The sequence below is a fragment of the Cheilinus undulatus genome, linkage group 11, assembly GCF_018320785.1.
Source record: "Cheilinus undulatus linkage group 11, ASM1832078v1, whole genome shotgun sequence".
NCBI lineage: Eukaryota > Metazoa > Chordata > Actinopteri > Labriformes > Labridae > Cheilinus > Cheilinus undulatus.
In genome coordinates this window covers 2,557,862-2,573,114 of record NC_054875.1, presented here as the reverse complement: position 1 = coordinate 2,573,114, position 15,253 = coordinate 2,557,862, and the positions used below count along the sequence as shown (strand labels likewise).

General features: G+C 38.6%; 1 protein-coding gene across 3 annotated transcripts in view; it reads left to right on the top strand.

Moving 5' to 3' along the window:
* prkcz (protein kinase C, zeta) overlaps positions 1-15,253 on the top strand; it is a 172,039-nt gene that overhangs the window by 96,917 nt on the left and 59,869 nt on the right. For all 3 annotated transcript variants that reach the window (XM_041799594.1, XM_041799595.1, XM_041799597.1), the window contains 4 exons: positions 5,505-5,636; positions 7,767-7,857; positions 8,941-8,996; positions 10,339-10,533. In XM_041799594.1, coding sequence (XP_041655528.1) covers positions 5,505-5,636; positions 7,767-7,857; positions 8,941-8,996; positions 10,339-10,533 — 474 coding nt within the window. The remainder of the gene's footprint in view (positions 1-5,504; positions 5,637-7,766; positions 7,858-8,940; positions 8,997-10,338; positions 10,534-15,253) is intronic.

Here is a 15,253-nt window from a genome sequence, read left to right as displayed (position 1 = left end):
GTGAGAGGCCTAACACTCCCAGTGAGTGTTTGAACTGGTAACCAGTATGATTCTGGGACTGGGCTGGCTGTTGTTGCTAGGCTGGTTTGCAGTGCGCTGGTTGGTTCATGAAGTTATCCTCAGCATATAAATAAGGCAGAGAGAAGTAGGTCAAGTTTCTCCTCCCTTCTCTCACTCCATCCTTTTGCTTCCTCTCAGTCTGCACGTCTCCCTCCCTCCCTCCCCCATCTCCCTGTGATGCTGCAGAGCAGAAAGCTGCTCTGTGGATCCCTCCCATTACACATAATGGGCTCCCTTTAGCTCCTGTCTCAGTGTGATGGAGCAGATTCAGACTCTGCTGGATGTTTGCCTCCACCAGGAGACAACTGACACCTCGGTCTCACCGTGCAGAGAGAACGACCAAAAATAGGACGGTAAAAACGGGCTGCAGACGTGTGTTTGTAGCACCGAGGAGTGCATGCACATTAACAGTGATTTCACATATTTACCTTTAGATGCTTCAGTCCCAGCTGCCTGTTGTTTTTATAGGCAGCAGATAATACCACATGACCTCTCTGAATCCAGACCAGGATCATGGGAACCCTCAGCTGAGAGTTTTCTTATGAAACGAGGATGATTCCTTAACAGCTATATGTGGGTGTTAAATGTTTAATTTTACACTGATTTGCCTTTTTCCTGGATAAATCATGAATCATAGCCTATCTTGGTATGAATATCAACTTATTTATACCTTTAATGCAACGCTGAGAATAACTGGTGCACTTTTAATAAATCTGCTCTGCAGCAGAAGAGATGAACTGCATAATTTAAGGGAATTATTAACATTGTTATGTCTCCCTGCAGTTATTTTCTTATTTCTTAATGATTTGGGGGGTTTCCTTTTGTACTATCAGAACTCTTGCTGTGCTTTTTATCCAACTTTGCATTGCTGTTGCTCTTTTCTTTATTTTTGAAAGTTTTTGTTATATAAAGAATCCTTTAACTAAGATGTTAATTCTACATCTCATTTGATTTATAATCTGTTTGATTTAAATGATTCTTAATAACTCTGTTTAGGGTGAACGCCTACTCAGTCTTCTATTTGGTTTCTCTGAGCGGCCTGTGTTAAATGTAGCAGACAGGACATTTGTCTGAGTTTTATTTTGAAGGTGTAATCGTTGCTTCATTGTCGTGAGGTTAATATTCTGGGTTGATATTGGTGCAGATTGCTGCAGATGCCAGCGCTCTGTTTGTGGTGAATCAGAACCATTTCTCATCAGATGACGCTGTCGCTCAGTTTCCAGGCACTCGTATGATCTGTAACTCTGCAGATCGATAAAATCTTTTCATGGTTTTATCTCCAAGCTGCAGGACAATCAGAGCTTCGCTGTGACCCACAGACGAGGGATAAACTCCTAATCCGTGCTGCTTTCAGTCTCATGCCTGCTGGGTAATAGAGTTTGACATTTTCTCCTCAAATAAACGAACTAAATGATGTTGTTTCTGTTTTTCCCGGCTGATGGGCTCCTCATTTTGTTGTTAAATTAAATCTTTTTGATAGAAACCCAGGCGCTGGTCTGACTGGTAAATGTCTGAATTACACATCCTGTCCTGTAGATGTCCTTTGATAGAAAATATAATGATAGATCCTGCAGTTAATGAAATCATTGAGCGTAGGAGGAGGAGGCTGGGATTCAGGGATTACATCTGTCCTGCAGCAGCGAGTGGTGGGAAGATGTCCAGTTAGGTCAAGGACGTCAGAGACGACTCAGCTGTTCTGACGCAGAGCGAGAAGGACAGTAAACTTCTGTGTGGACACTTCGATGTTTACTTCTTTGTTATTTCCTAACAGCCTTTGTTTACCATAGACATTTACCTGGAGGTAATCTTCAGAGCTTCTGAGGAGCTCTGATGGCCTAGACCAGTGATACTCAACATGTGGCTCTTTTGTAATGATTTTGGCTCTTTTATGTCTTGATTTGAAATATTATTTCCCCAGAAAACCTCACAAAAGAGAGAAACTTTGACCTCAGAAATTGATCACAATAATCCGTTTCTTTCCCAGACTTATACAGAAGCCTTTAATGGCCAAACTTAAATTGTCCCATTTATCCCATTTTAGCCTTTTTTCACCATTTTTGCCATTTTTCACCTAATTAAGCTACCTTTGCCACTGAATACCCACTTTTCCCTTCTTTTTTGCCCATTTGTGTAACGTCTTTTTGACACTTTTCCCCCATTTTTGCACCTTTTCTCCATTTTTTTTTCACCACTAATTCGCCCATCTAAGCTACCTTTTGCGATTAAATACCACTTGTTTGCTTTTTTTGCCCATTCTTGCAACTTCTTGTAGCGATTTTTTTCCATTTTTGCCTCTTTTCACCATTTTTGGCCCATTTAAGCTGCCTTTGCCATTAAATACCACTTGTTTCCTATTTTTTGCCCTGTTTTGTCACTCTTGAGTGCTTTCTGCCCATTTTAGTCACTTTTCTCTCATTTTTTTGCCACTATTTTGCCACTTTTGGACCATTTTTTCCACCTTTAACCTATTTTTATTCCTTTTTTAAGTCATTTTTGCCACTTTTCACCACTTAGATTGTGGTTCTTGCAAAGGTATTGTTCAACAATTTGGCTCTTTGGTTGAGCAGGGTTGAGTAACACTGGTTTAGATGCCCAGTATAGAGTAATATATTTTTTAATCCCCCAAAAGATGCAGAAGGTAAACTTCTTTGCGCTATTTAGACTGTGCAAACAGATTGGCAACATGTGGTCTGTGACCTTGGAATCCAGAGGTATGGATGCACTGATGCATGGGTTTAACTTCAGCGTCAGCCATAATCAGCCTGCCTGACAAACATTAGCCATTGGAAAGTAATGCGGTATAATAAAGATGTTTTTGGGGGCTTCTTGCCTTTCATTTAAGGAGGAAGAGACGGTGGCCTGTCTAGGACCTCAGATAGAGAGAGTGTGGAATGAACGACCGAATCAGTGTCAAACTTTGACTCATTAGTGATGTTTAAGCTGCAAAAGCCTCGGCAGTAGCATTGATTGACAGACGTTAAGCTCTACAGGTAAATCAGTGTTGAAACGGGTGCATAATTTTTTTTTTTTTTTTTAACTGTTCAAACTGGGACAGGGACTGTCTAAATGTGGGATATGTTGCATGATCGTGTTTGTCAGATTACCGTCGGGACGGTCCTGGTCAAACTGGGATGTATGGTCACCCTCGACTGAGATCATAAGTTCACTAGGAAAATGTTCAGGACATTTTATCAGAGACGTCTTCACAACAGACCAATTTATGCGAGATGATTTGTCATTTACGCCACTTTGCTCATTTTTCATATGTACATGCGGTACTGTGCAGAACTTTTAGGTATGTTTGGGCCAAAAACTGAGGCTGAAATATGGCGTAGATGTGGCGAGGAAGCTGCCTGAGGGCACTATTTGATTGGAAGAAGGACTGACACAACCCTGGTCTTGCTCTGGATGTCTTTGCATTTACAGGGGCATGGGAAAATAGTCCACACCTTTAGGGCGTTGTAGGGAGTGTTTATCACAGCCTAAGGTACTGTCTGGGTGGGTAGCAGTGCTGCCGCAAGCCTCTGGTCATGCTATGGATGTCCCAAGTGGCTGCCAGTCTCTTGGTGTATTACCAGGGGTGAGAAGATGCCGTAGCATTTCTTTTTTTCATTCCTTATCACCCTTCATTCTTTAATCTAATGCACATGAGTCTACGTGCATGGCATAGTTTCTGGAGATTTATGAGGAGTGAGCCATCGCACATCTCTACAATCTTTGTAGAGAATTTTGAGCAAATCAGCGATTGTCATGCAATACAGAAGTCGTATCCTGAAACTCCCAAACTCTGGGTTCATTTATTCCTGTAAATAGAAGAGTTAAACTTCCTGATAAGTCCTGACTAAGGTCAGAAAGCACAGAGAATTATTTGCTTGCTGCAGCACTGATGTTGTTAACTTTGGGGCCGGTTATTTTAACCGTCAGCAGGGACCAGCGAGCAGAAACAGGAGCCTGGCTTTAGTCTGCACAGACAGCTTAAATGTAGCATTCATCCTGCTGAGTCTTTCAGCTATCTGAAGAAATTTCCACTCTCTTTGGTCCAGACAACATTACTTTCTCCTTGCTTTCATAGATTTTTGTTGTAAGTATTTGAAGAGATGCATATCAACATCCCAGAGTTTGTGTCACAGTGATGTTCCTCTAACTGATGTTTTTAGTCTCTTAGTTAGCCCTTTGCTCTGAAAGATTAGATCTTTGCCCTCATTCTCTAATCTTTTCTCTCCTCTCCAACTCCACTTTCACAGTAATTCTAAACTCATACGTAACTGAGTTCAAATGCACATATTAGTAAAATTACCAGGCTAAAACAAAAACACCCAACTTACATTATCATTGGTCATTTTTAAAGACAAGCAAAATCATTAATTAAACTTTCATTTTTCATAGCATATTATCTCAGTAAGAGCCACTAGATTAATGCTAACATGTTATTACTATTAATTAACAAACATTTTCCAATTCCTCCAAGGTCAAGATAGACGATAGCTGCATCCTTGTTGTGCAGCCTGTGGAGCTCCCCCTGCTGGTCATGGAAAAGAATACATGGTTAAAGTAGAGCTGCATTAGCATCATTGAGATTTCCTTTAAAAAAAGGACACAAAAGCCCCTGAAGGAGCGTGAGGATAGAAACACGCAGACACTGGAGAATCAGAGGCTGCAGTCAAAGCTTTCTCATCCACCCACAGGTGAAACAGACACCTGATCCTCACAGGTGGAGAGTCCTGAGTAAAAACATAACGAGAGAACGAGGCCAAGTTTGAGATTAATTCATAAACAGGCGTCTTAACCTCAGACAGAGTCAGATGAGACTGAAGGAAGGCTGTGAAGCATTTCTATGGAAACAGAGAGAGACTGAGGCTCTTTGTTCAGTAAACACACAAAAGACACTCAGGAGATGTACTGACAGATTTATGGATGTCCAGAGACTGGAGGAGGGAGCCAAACAGGATTTAGTGCCGATATATAACGATCGAAACAAATGGAAGAATCACAACAGAGACTCAAACACTCAGAGAGCATCCATCCTTCATCCATCCATCTATTCATCCATACATCCAAGCATCCACCTGTCTATTTGTCTGTTCGTCCATCCAGTTGTCTGTCTGGTCATGTGTTGTCCTCCAGCAAGTTTTGGATCTTCCCAGGTCTTCTCATTCTTCTGGAAACTACAGTGTCTACTGAACACATATACAGGACCTTCAATCAAGCATTAATCGAGAGGAGTTACTTAAAAGATAGAAAAATACAACAATAAGAGCCATTTTCTAAAGTCATGATGAGTGAAACCTTTCCAGAGCCCTGCATTCGTCTCTCTCAGTCTTTATTAACCTGTCAGTGCTTCCTGTTCATGATCCCTGATGTTAAATCAATAGTGATGGTGATAATGATTGATCCTGTCAGTGCCTGATTGAAACACTAACCCGCGCTCGTGTCCTGTGTTCCAGAAAGCCGACTGTGGCCACTGTAGTGAAAGGATATGGGGGCTGGGCCGGCAGGGCTACAAGTGTATCAACTGCAAACTGCTGGTCCATAAGCGCTGTCACAGACTCTTCCCTCAGACCTGCCAAACGCTTATGGTGAGTACACGCCGCTGCAAGAAGGACACACAAACACAAGACAGTGCCATTAATATACGAGACGGAGCTACGGCACCTGTTAGAGACAGGGAACAGCCAGAGAATCAGGTCACATTGCTTTTATTAAGGATAAAGATTCAACTAATGTTTCATCTAAAGGCCAGAAACTTCAGAGTGATTAACACTGGCATGTATGATCCAGGCTCTAAGGAGTGTTTAAAAATAAAAAAAAGCCTTTGATTCACTGCGCCAGAAACTTTAAAAATAAATACATTTATTTTATCGCCTGTGCCTTCTACAGGACGGGCCTGATGACCCTTCAGTGTGTCTTTAACCTCCTGAGACTTCAGCTTTGGTTTGCCATGCATGCTAAGTTTCTGTCACTGAAATGAACCAGATCTGCCTTTTCTTTAAACAGGAATTTCTTAGATGTTCCCCTTTTTAAAATACACACAAATTCCTTAAATTTTAGGTTCCCTAAAATTTTTGTTAAAAGCCATGCAAATGTTAACGACATCCAAACAATTTCCCTAACATCTCAGTTATATTCTTTAAAAGTCAAAGAAAATTTCACCAATTAATTCCAATAAAACTCTCCAAAATATATGCATACATATCCCTTTGATTCCCAGGAAAATAACTGAAAATTCCATGGAAGTGCATAAAAATTTCCAAATAAATTTCCTTGAACATCCAAACCAATGTCCCTAATTTGCATGAAAACAGGGGAGGGGATCAGTGGAACTCTCCAAAATATACAAACATATGCCCTAAATGTCCATGAAAATTCCCAACTAAATTCCCCCCACAATAACAAATAGTTTTCCTAATTTAACCTTTAAACAAATTTCTTAACATTTCAATTAAATTCTTTAAAAGTCAAAGAAAATTTCCCCAATAAATTCCAATAATACTCTCCAAAATATATGCAAACTTATGCCCTTGATTTCCAGGAAAATAACTGAAAATTCCTAACCAGATTCCCCCCAAAAATTACAGATTGATGACCAAAATTTCCATGGAAGTACATAAAAATTTCCAAATAAATTTCCTTGAACATTCAAACAAATATCCCTAATTTGCATGAAAACAAAGGGGAGGGGATCAGTGAAACTCTCCAAAATATACAATCATATGCCCTAAATGTCCATGAAAATTCCCAACTAAATTCCCCCCAAAATAACAAATAGTTTTCCTAATGTAAACTTTCAAACAAATTCCCTCAAACATCCCCAAAAATATCCTAAATTCCCCTAAAAGTAGAAGAAAAATCATGCAAATAACTTAAACATTTCCCTCTTTTCTGTGGTTTTCCCTTCCATTAGCTCCTGAGGTTTGAAGAATTGTTCAAACATTTAGAAGATTCTCGGTAAAACCAAGTGAATGTGATCTTTATAACATTAAAAACAACATAGAAGCAGACTCGCTCACTTGCTCCATTCTCCAGATGGAGTTCTTTAACATCCAGGCTGTTGTTGGTTTCCTTTAAGATGATTTAAAGTCTGATCTCTTTTCTCCTCCATCATTTCAGCCTCTGCAATCTATGAATCTGGATAAATGTTACACAGTGTTGTATCCTCCAAGTTATTTTAGTAGCTGATTTATTCATGAGATCAATGCATTCAAACACAGCTGGACTGAGCTCTCCTTAAACATCTCCTGTTTGTTTTCCTGCAGCTCGTCTTCCTCTTTTTATTCAAATCAGACTTTAAAGTCAGCAAACCGGTTTACTTGGTTTGATTCATCCATCTGAGCAAACACAGAGAGCCCAAACTTCACTCTGACGACTAAAATCAATGTTTCTACGGTGCAGCAGGGCAGTTTCCTCTCTTTATCTCCTGAGCTAGATAACAGAGTCTCAGGCCTGATAGGATGATGGAACCCGGGGCTTTTCTCTTGACATTTCCGCGCCATCATTCAAGTAAAAACATGTCCTTACATCAGCTGAGAGCAGCTCTGTCTGCAGACATGACTCTTTGGACAGTTTTCCAGGAGTCTAACACCATGAGTGGACACTTTAGACGATATTTTAGGAGATATGTGAGGGAGCATGTCTGGGGATATTTCAGGGGATATTTGAGTGAACGGTTGCTGGAATATTCTGGTGAATTTTTGAATATCTTTGCTCAGGATCCAGCCATGCCATCACAGGAGCCCCCCTCAGATGGAAAAGGAGAAGAGGTGGACCTTCCACCAGATGACACAGAGGACGCCGACGGGAGTAAGAAACAAATTTCACCTCTGCTTCTAACAAGACAGAACCAACATTAGTCTGTTAGTCAAAAACATTTATTTTCTCTGAACTGCTTTTATTAGGCAGATTGTAAAATTAATATGAGGCATAATTAACACTTCTATGACTGTTAAAAGCACTAAAAAGATACTGACCTGCCTTATACACACACAGGAGAAATATCATGAACCTCCATCAGTCCAGCTCCAACACTTTACAAACTTTTGACCAAAAATGATCACTTTTAATCAAAGTTTTTATCAATGAAGATCTATTTTTAGCTCATCTTAGTCTCCTCTTCCTCATGGGTCAGTCTAGTCCTCCTCAAGGTTTAGGGTAAACAAAATCCCAGAATGTTTTTTTGTCATGTTAACAATTACCAGAGACTGGCTCCTCTTTGCTGCTTGATTCACTAAAAACCAGATAAATTTGTCCACTGCTTCTTATTTCTTCCTCACTGATTGGTTCAGAGATTGCAGCAGACTTCTCCCTTCTCGTCATGGACTTAAAAACACAGTTAAGCAGAGTAAGGAGCCGTGTTTGTTTGCTGATGCTGTGCATGTTAGATGAATGAATTTTTTTGTTGTGAACCAGGCTGCTGTCCATTAATACTGTGGTTTATCTGCAAAATTAGCACCCTGCTCCTCACTCTAAAACATTTCTAGTGACAGCGGCAGCATCCAGACTCAGACTAACACGTCATTTTAAAAAGAGAGGAAAATATGAACAAACTCGTGTACGTGTTAGTACAGAAACATCCAGAGATTCTCAGTAAAGATGATAACTGTTTCTGTTTCTTCTGGTGTTTCTGTGAGCTGTTATTAAACCTAAACACTCTCTCTGATGATTCCACATATATAGCAGCGTCAAATCTCTCTTTGAGCCGATGTGGCGTCTGTGTCGGGGTCTCTGATCTGAGATGATGCTGGACGCCCTGTGGATTGACCTAGTTTCACTCTGGTATCGGGACTTTATTCTGTGTGCTCTACCTCCCTCTAGTGGCTGAAAAAGAACAACACATGCTTTGCCTCAGCTCATAACCAGCTCTAATGTTCTCTCTGTTTGTTTCAGTACCGTTTTTACCGCACAACTGTACGGTGGATAAAACAGATGATGGAGACACAGAGGTGAGGGGTTTGGCATTAAAGCTGGCATGTTGAATGGTGTTAATAGTAAAATATGCATGCAGTAATTATAGAGTAGTGCTCCAATCCTTTTCTATTGAATGTCAGATTGCTTCTTATTATTTTTTCAACTTTAAATTTAAGCATCTAAGACAGGGGTGTCAAACTTAAGGCTGGGGGGCCAAATCTGGCCCATGAAATGGTTATATCCTGCCCTCAAGATCATATTTGTATTATACCTGGCCCACCAGTATAAGGTCTGAAGATTTTCTCCAGAATAACAATGTAAACTGAACCTTGATGATTTAAAAAATCCTTGTAGTCATAAAATTCTGAAAAAGTAAAGAGTAAGAAAAAATATAGAAAAACTCAAGAATGTGGGAAAGGAAATTAATTTTTTTTTTTATGTTCTTTTATTTCATATTTTCAATTTTGCATCTCAGGATGATGACTCAAACTTATGATTCTGACTTTTCATTTAATACTTTGACCTTTTCAACTCATAAATTGGACTTTATATGTCATATTTTTATCTTTTAGATTCACAATTTTAAATTTTAAATCATATTCTTATGTTTTCCACTTAATATTTTAAAATTTTGTATCATATTTTTTACACTTTCAACTCCTAACTTTGGCTTTTTAATCCCATATTTTGACTTTTAAATTCATGATTTCAATTTTTTATCATATTTTGACCTTTTCAATTCTTAATTTTTACTTATTATATCTTATTTTGACATTTTAGACTCACAATTGTATTATTATTTTTTTAAACTTTTTAAGTCATCATTTTGAATTTTAGCTCATATTTTGACCTGTGAGAATCACAGTTTAACATTTTAAGTCATATTTTGACCTTTCAAACTTATGATTTCAACTTTCTACTCATGTATTTGCTTTTAAAACACTATTTTTCTGTTTTTAATATTGTCTGCTGACCTTTGGAAATAATAAGTTGGACTTCTTTTATCTCAGATTTTGAACCTTTAAACTTATTATTTTTACTTCTTGAATTTCCAAATGATTTATCATCTCTGCTGGTTTTTTCATATTTTATTACGGTCAAGGATGAGGTTGACAGTTTAAGGTTGTGTTGGCCCTAGTAGGCTCTCAGGTTAGACCTAAGTCCAGAATCCGGCCCCTGCTGTGATTGAGTTTGGCACCCCTGATCGAAGCAATCAAACTCATCCCATTCATAGTTTTAGCTAAACCGCATGTAAGAAATAAGATGATCAGATATAACCTTCTGCAGACAAATGATGATCACCAAATAAAGGGAAATAAAACAGTTTCTCTGCAGTCATGTTAAAAATCTGCCTGCTTTGGCCTCTCCTCTCTGCAGGACATCAAAACGGTGGTGGACGGTATCGACGGCATCAAGCTCTCTCCGGGTCTGGCTCTCGGTCTCGGAGACTTCGACCTGGTGCGGGTTATCGGGCGCGGCAGCTACGCCAAAGTCCTGCTGGTTCGGTTAAAGAAGAACGAGCAGATGTACGCCATGAAGGTGGTGAAGAAGGAGCTGGTCCACGATGATGAGGTGAGACTCAGAAAACAGCCAGTGGGGATGTGGAGGTGGACGGAGCGCTTTTTCTGCAACACTTTAAGATGCAAATCCTGTTTGAAAACATTATCATCAGCACTTTAGATGACACTATTAACATTATAATACATTTTCAATTATTAAAGATACCTCTAAATCAAACAGACGTGATCACTATGCATTCTGCCTTGGACAAATATCAGAAGTGTCTAAAAAGTACAATATGTTCATGTTTTTTCCTGCAGATCTTTGCCTTTATATTAACAAGCCATGGACTTAGAAAAATGTATGACTTGATCTTTATTGTTTCTTTTAACCAAAAAGCTGATATTTGTTAGATGCACAAATATATGAGTTGCATCTGTTGTTCATTAGTGTTTCTACAGCTAAGAATTCAGATTTTCATTTTATTATGTTGGTAAATTATAATCATTAAAACTAGGCAATGTATCCCCCTTTACAGTAGAGTCATATAGTCCTGTCATTTCTTTTATCCAATGCATTCAGTGACAATAAAATCTTCTTTAACTTGTGATTTTAAGAATGATAAATCTGAGCGGTTAATTAAGGCTTATTGCAGATTTTTCCAGCTGTAGTTGTGCAGGCTAGTCTCATATAAAGGCTCTGTGCAGTTAGCCCTCCAGTAAAGCAGGGATCACTGTAGAATAATAATAAAGCAGCTTTTATTACTGTAACTGAAACAAAAAAATCACTATTCTTTGAATCAATCTCCATACAGCATTTGCAATGCTGCAGAATGCCAGTTTTTTAACCTTCAGATGTGTAAAATAAGTTGTTAGTTTGTATTTTTGCATTCTTATCCATGCAGCATGCATAAATAACAATGAAATTGGTATACATTTATATTTTTCAAACTTTTTTTGACCATTTTCAATTAATTATTTTAACTTTTTGTCTCATATTTTGACCTCCTTAACTTATAATTTTGACTTTATCTCATATTTTGACCTTTTCAATTTATTATTTCATTTTTTATTTTAAATTTTGACATTTTCAATTGATTATCTTGACTTTTTATATAATATATTGACCTTTTTCATTTATATTTTGACTTTAATCTCATATTTTGACCTTTTTTAAGTGATTATTTCGACTTTTATATCATATAATGCACCATTTTCAACTTTAAGCCATATTTCTGACTTACAAAACATGATTGTGATTTTCTTTTTTTATATTTCTTTATTTATTTATTTTTGGGCATTTTTGTGCCTTTATTAGATAGAAGAGGACAGTGGATGGAGTTGGAAACAGGGTCAAGAGTGGGAGAGAGACATGCAGTAAAGGGCCTCGGGCCAGATTCGAACCCGGGCCGCCCGCGTACATGGGGAGCGCCTTTAACCACTAGGCCACCTGCTCCCCTAAAAGCATTATTTTAACATCAAATTTTGTGTTTTGACCTTTTGAACAAATATTTTTGACTTTTTTGCTCAGATTTTGAGCCTTTTCACGTATCATTTGGACTTTTTAAATCTTAAAATCATTTATCATCATAGCTAATTTTTTCCCCATAATTTACTAAAGGTGAAAAATGAGGTTAACAGTCTGGATAAATGTGGATCCTGTTAGGCCCTCAGGTTAGACCTTAATTCAGAATCCGGCCCCTTCTGTGACTGAGTTTGACACCCCCGGTCTAATGCCTATTTTATCATATTTGATACACACTTTTATGAGACCTCTATCTAATCAACACGATCCATGAATTACTTAAAAACATCTCAAATACAATCTGATGAATGATTAAAAATGCCCTACAGTGGATTATCAGGTGCTAATATGCCTAACGCATCAAATGTGACACACAAAAAAAATATGCTAAATTTTATGGTGTTTTTTCTTTTTTGTATTAGAAGGTTAAATAAACATGTCAGTTTAAAAAAATTAGAATTTTCTGGCTACTATTTGAGTAATCAGGTGTCAAGGGGTTAAAGAGCCAAACCCTGATGTTTTTTATGTAAAGAATACAAAACATGAAATATTTCTATGTACTGCATGCAAATTGAATTTCTTTGAAGGGGATTCTCACAGAGATTTTCGTAAATTGTCACATTTAGGGTGTAATTTCAAACCATATTTACCATGGCTGATTTATAAAACCAATAAGAGTAAACACAATTTTCCCTCCTCTACACAAAAACACTGTGAATGAAGTTTCTAACAGTTTTCACCTGGATAGAGTCGAAGTAAAGGTGCATTCTCAGTGAACTAAAACACTGTTTGCATGTGTATGAAAGGCCAACATGCACAAAAACCTCCATTTCATTCAGAAATACTCTTCTTTATTAGCAGTTATTAAATAGCTCTTATTGCTGTTATTTATGTTAGGCGGTGTGGCTGTTCTGGGATCCCCCCTCCTCTTTCCACAAGCCTAAGTGGAAAGCATCAAACAGGAACAGTGCACGTTCCTTCCTTTTCTGTGGGTAGGAAAGCCAGAGGCAGGGAGAGAAGCAGAAGAGCAGAGCAGACATCAGGGACAACAGAATGACATGGATTAAGTCAGAGGCAGAATAAAGGAGGAGCTGGGGTGGAGGAGGTTGCAAAAATGCATCTTGCAGAGTGAGCAGCAAAGTGTAGCCAGACTAGATTAGCCAGTAGCTGCTTAGAGTAAATCAGCTGGGCGTCAGCTTATGAGGGCCTGTCAGCTGATCTCGATATATGGTAGCACTCGATTTTCAAAAATACCTGCTCACCTGTTGACTAGGCCAGACACCTCTATGAATACTCCATCAAATCTACTCTGTCAGCGTGTGAAATTCTCTCTTTTTCAGGATTTGATTTAAGGCAGAGTTTACAGCAGTGTGTTACTCATGAAGGAGAGGAAGAGAGAAAAATTAAGGATAAGATAACTGGGAATAGTTGGCGGAGGTGATGATGATCATGAGGCAGATTTGTAACCCCTCCTTTAATACTGGGGCAGCGAGAATCCAAGCCCACAAATCACAAAGTACTGACGCTGACTGTTGATTTTCTTTGTTTGGGTCTTAAAGGATTGCAGCGTCCCTGCATTAGATGTAGTGAACATTACATCTGAATGTGAAAATGTCTTTTTATTTATTAACCAGTTGGATGTTTAATTCTCCCGCAGCAACCCGACATCAGAAAGATCATTTCATAATCCTTGAAATCAGATTAACAAGACTCAGTAATGAATAAATGCTTGTTTATTTATTTCCTGTGTTTGGGAGCAGACTCCAGCCTCAGAGCTGCTGATGTTTGATCAGTTTAAAGCAGTGGTTCTCAACCTTAGGGTTGGGACCCCCTTGGGGGTCGTGAGACACTAAGACGGGGTCTCCAGATCCCCTAAAAAAACGAAGAATAATTTTTTTTAATTCCGCTGTTGCCCCTTTTCACCAGTTTTGCCAAATCTTAATCAGTTTTCATCATTTCCCCCTCAAATTTTAACACATTTTTACTACTTAACACTTATTTTGGTCAGTTTTAAACTCTTTCCACCAATTTTTTTTCTGCCTGTTTTTGCCACTTTTAAACCAATTCTTGCCACATAAGCCTAATGTTGCTTCTGTTGACTCATTATTGCCAATATTAACACCATTTTACCACTTTTTAAGCCCATTTTTCCCACTTTAACTACTATTCACTATCTTGATGCCCATTTTTGCCAGTCCAGACCTTAACCCCATTGAGAATCTTTGGGATGTGCAGGAGAAGGCTTTGCACAGTAGTCAGTTTCTCCCATCATCAATACAAGATCCTGGTATAAAAAAAAAAAGATTGCAACACTGGATGGAAATAAATCTTGTGACATTGCAGAAGCTTATCGAAACAATGCCACAGCGAATGCGTGCTGTAATCAAAGCTAATGGCGGTCCAACGAAATATTAGAGTGTGTGACCTTTTTTTGGTGGTGACTTTTTTTATGGCCAGACAGTGTATAATTTAGGCCACCTCTAACCCATTTCTGCTACTTATAAGATCCGCTTTCACCACCTTTTCCACCATTTTTTTTGCCATTTTTAACCCATTTTAAATTTGTTTGTTTGTTTTTTTTTAACTAAATGATTAACATTTTTAAGAAGGCTATATACTACACAAATGATTAAAATGATATTTGTTGCTTTGATAAGAGTGGTTATTTTTAAGGTTAAATATAAAATATGCTGATCACAGCTTGACTTTACACTGGGCCATGATTTCGCTGACCTCCATGGACCCCCAGTTTGGCTGGGCCCCAGAGAGTTCTCCCCTTTATCCCCCCTAATGGACGGCCTTGTCTCCACATGACTATTCTTGAATGTCCATGTCTGTGTTCAACCACCTTCGGGAACAGTGGGGGTCCCTGGTGTCTGGCACCGTTATTTTGGGGGTCGCGGGCTGAAAAGGTTGAGAACCCCTGGTTTAAAGATCAAATTCACGTTCAAATTCAGACAGTGTCTGAGTGATGACTGGACGTAAATTCTCCTCCAGGCTCGTGGTGTTCATGAATCTGCAGCAGCTTTCACTGTAATTGATTTAATGAAAAGACTGCCTTATACTTGAAATCAGGTCCATAAAAGAGTCAGGGAACTCCATTCATGGCCACATATTTATGTCCACATCCACTGTGTCTTTATTAAAATGTCAGGATCTCTGTTGAGTCTATATATCCCTAATTTAAGTGGATATTAGTCTGTTTTCCTCAGTTTTCATCTGAGCAGACAGTTGAGAATATTTTGCCTCTCCAGGTCCCATTTTTATG